Source organism: Orycteropus afer, unplaced genomic scaffold (assembly GCF_000298275.1).
Source record: "Orycteropus afer afer isolate SDZICR_OR568_19922 unplaced genomic scaffold, OryAfe1.0 scaffold00964, whole genome shotgun sequence".
Taxonomy (NCBI): Eukaryota; Metazoa; Chordata; class Mammalia; order Tubulidentata; family Orycteropodidae; genus Orycteropus; species Orycteropus afer.
Window position 1 is genome coordinate 348,451 of NW_006922551.1, and position 1,165 is coordinate 349,615.

At 38.5% G+C, this 1,165-nt stretch overlaps 1 protein-coding gene and 1 pseudogene across 1 annotated transcript in view; both read right to left on the bottom strand.

Annotated features, from left to right (window-relative positions):
- Positions 1-108, bottom strand: part of LOC103212450 — a 4,226-nt pseudogene extending 4,118 nt beyond the window's left edge.
- A 113-nt stretch (positions 109-221) lies between these two features.
- Positions 222-1,165, bottom strand: part of LOC122151962 (olfactory receptor 52A5-like) — a 2,412-nt gene continuing 1,468 nt past the window's right edge. Inside the window, 1 exon segment of the mRNA XM_042783358.1 lies at positions 222-253. Within this exon segment, the coding sequence (XP_042639292.1) occupies positions 222-253 (32 nt within the window).

Genomic DNA, 1,165 nt, shown 5'->3' on the forward strand with positions numbered 1-1,165 from the left:
CTGCCTCAGAAACCCAAGGAGGGGTCGCTATGAGGCAGGTCTGACTTGACGGCACATAACAACAACAACAACATAAACTAAACCAGAGAATGAAGTTCATTTACCCATATGAAGGTAACACTGGCTTCAGGATGGTGTTTCCATGTGGGACTAGAGACTGCTGAAGGAGAAGAACTCAGAAAGTAAACAATCAAGTTGGAGTATATTTATATCATGATACATTATTCAGTAATAATAATATACAGACTAGAGGCCCTAACAATGACCTGGTTACATCTCACAAGGAAGATACACAAAAGAATACATGTTGCGTGGTACCAATTATATAAAATTCATAAACAGGCAAAATTGTAAGGAGCTCTAAATGGTTGCACAGTGCCTAAGGCATTTGATTGCTAACCAGAAGGTTAATAGTCCAAACCCACCAGCCGCTCCCTGCAAGGATGATGGACAATCTCCTTCCATAAAGATTTACCACCTCAGAAACCCAATGGGGGTGGCTATGAGTCAGGATTGACCCCATGGCAGTGAGCTTGTTTGAGTGAGGCAAAACTAAAAAGTTTAGTGATGCACGTTTAGGTGGTAAAAATATATAGAAAAGCAAGGAAATAATTACAGTAAATGTCAGAATAGTGATTACTTTGGTAAGAATAAGGAATTGTGATAATAACAGGAAACATAAGCCTTTTGGGATGATAAAACAAAACACCAGTTGCTGTTGAGTCATCTCCAACTCATGGTTACCCCTTATCTGTCAGAGTAGAACTTGGCTCCATAAGTTTTCAAGGCTATGATTTTCAGAAGTAAATTGTCAGGTGTTCCTTCCAAGGTGCCTTAGTGTTGGTTTAAATCTTTAATCTTTGGGTCAGTGGCAGAGTCTTATCTGCATGAACTACTCAGGGACTCCTAGTTCTCAACGTTAACTACAATTAATTTCTTCCCCTCAGGGTGGTTACATTGATGTTTGTTTTATAGAATTTATTTTCATTTTATGCATGTGAATTATATTTGGAAAAAAAAAGGGAGGGAATTTTGTTGCAGTACTGGCTGTATTATTTAATTATTGGGAGGGAAGCTGTTGCATCGAGGTAAATTGTCAATGTCATGAGAAAATGTGTGTGTGAACTGCTGTACGGAAAGTGAATTTGCACTGTAAACTTTCACC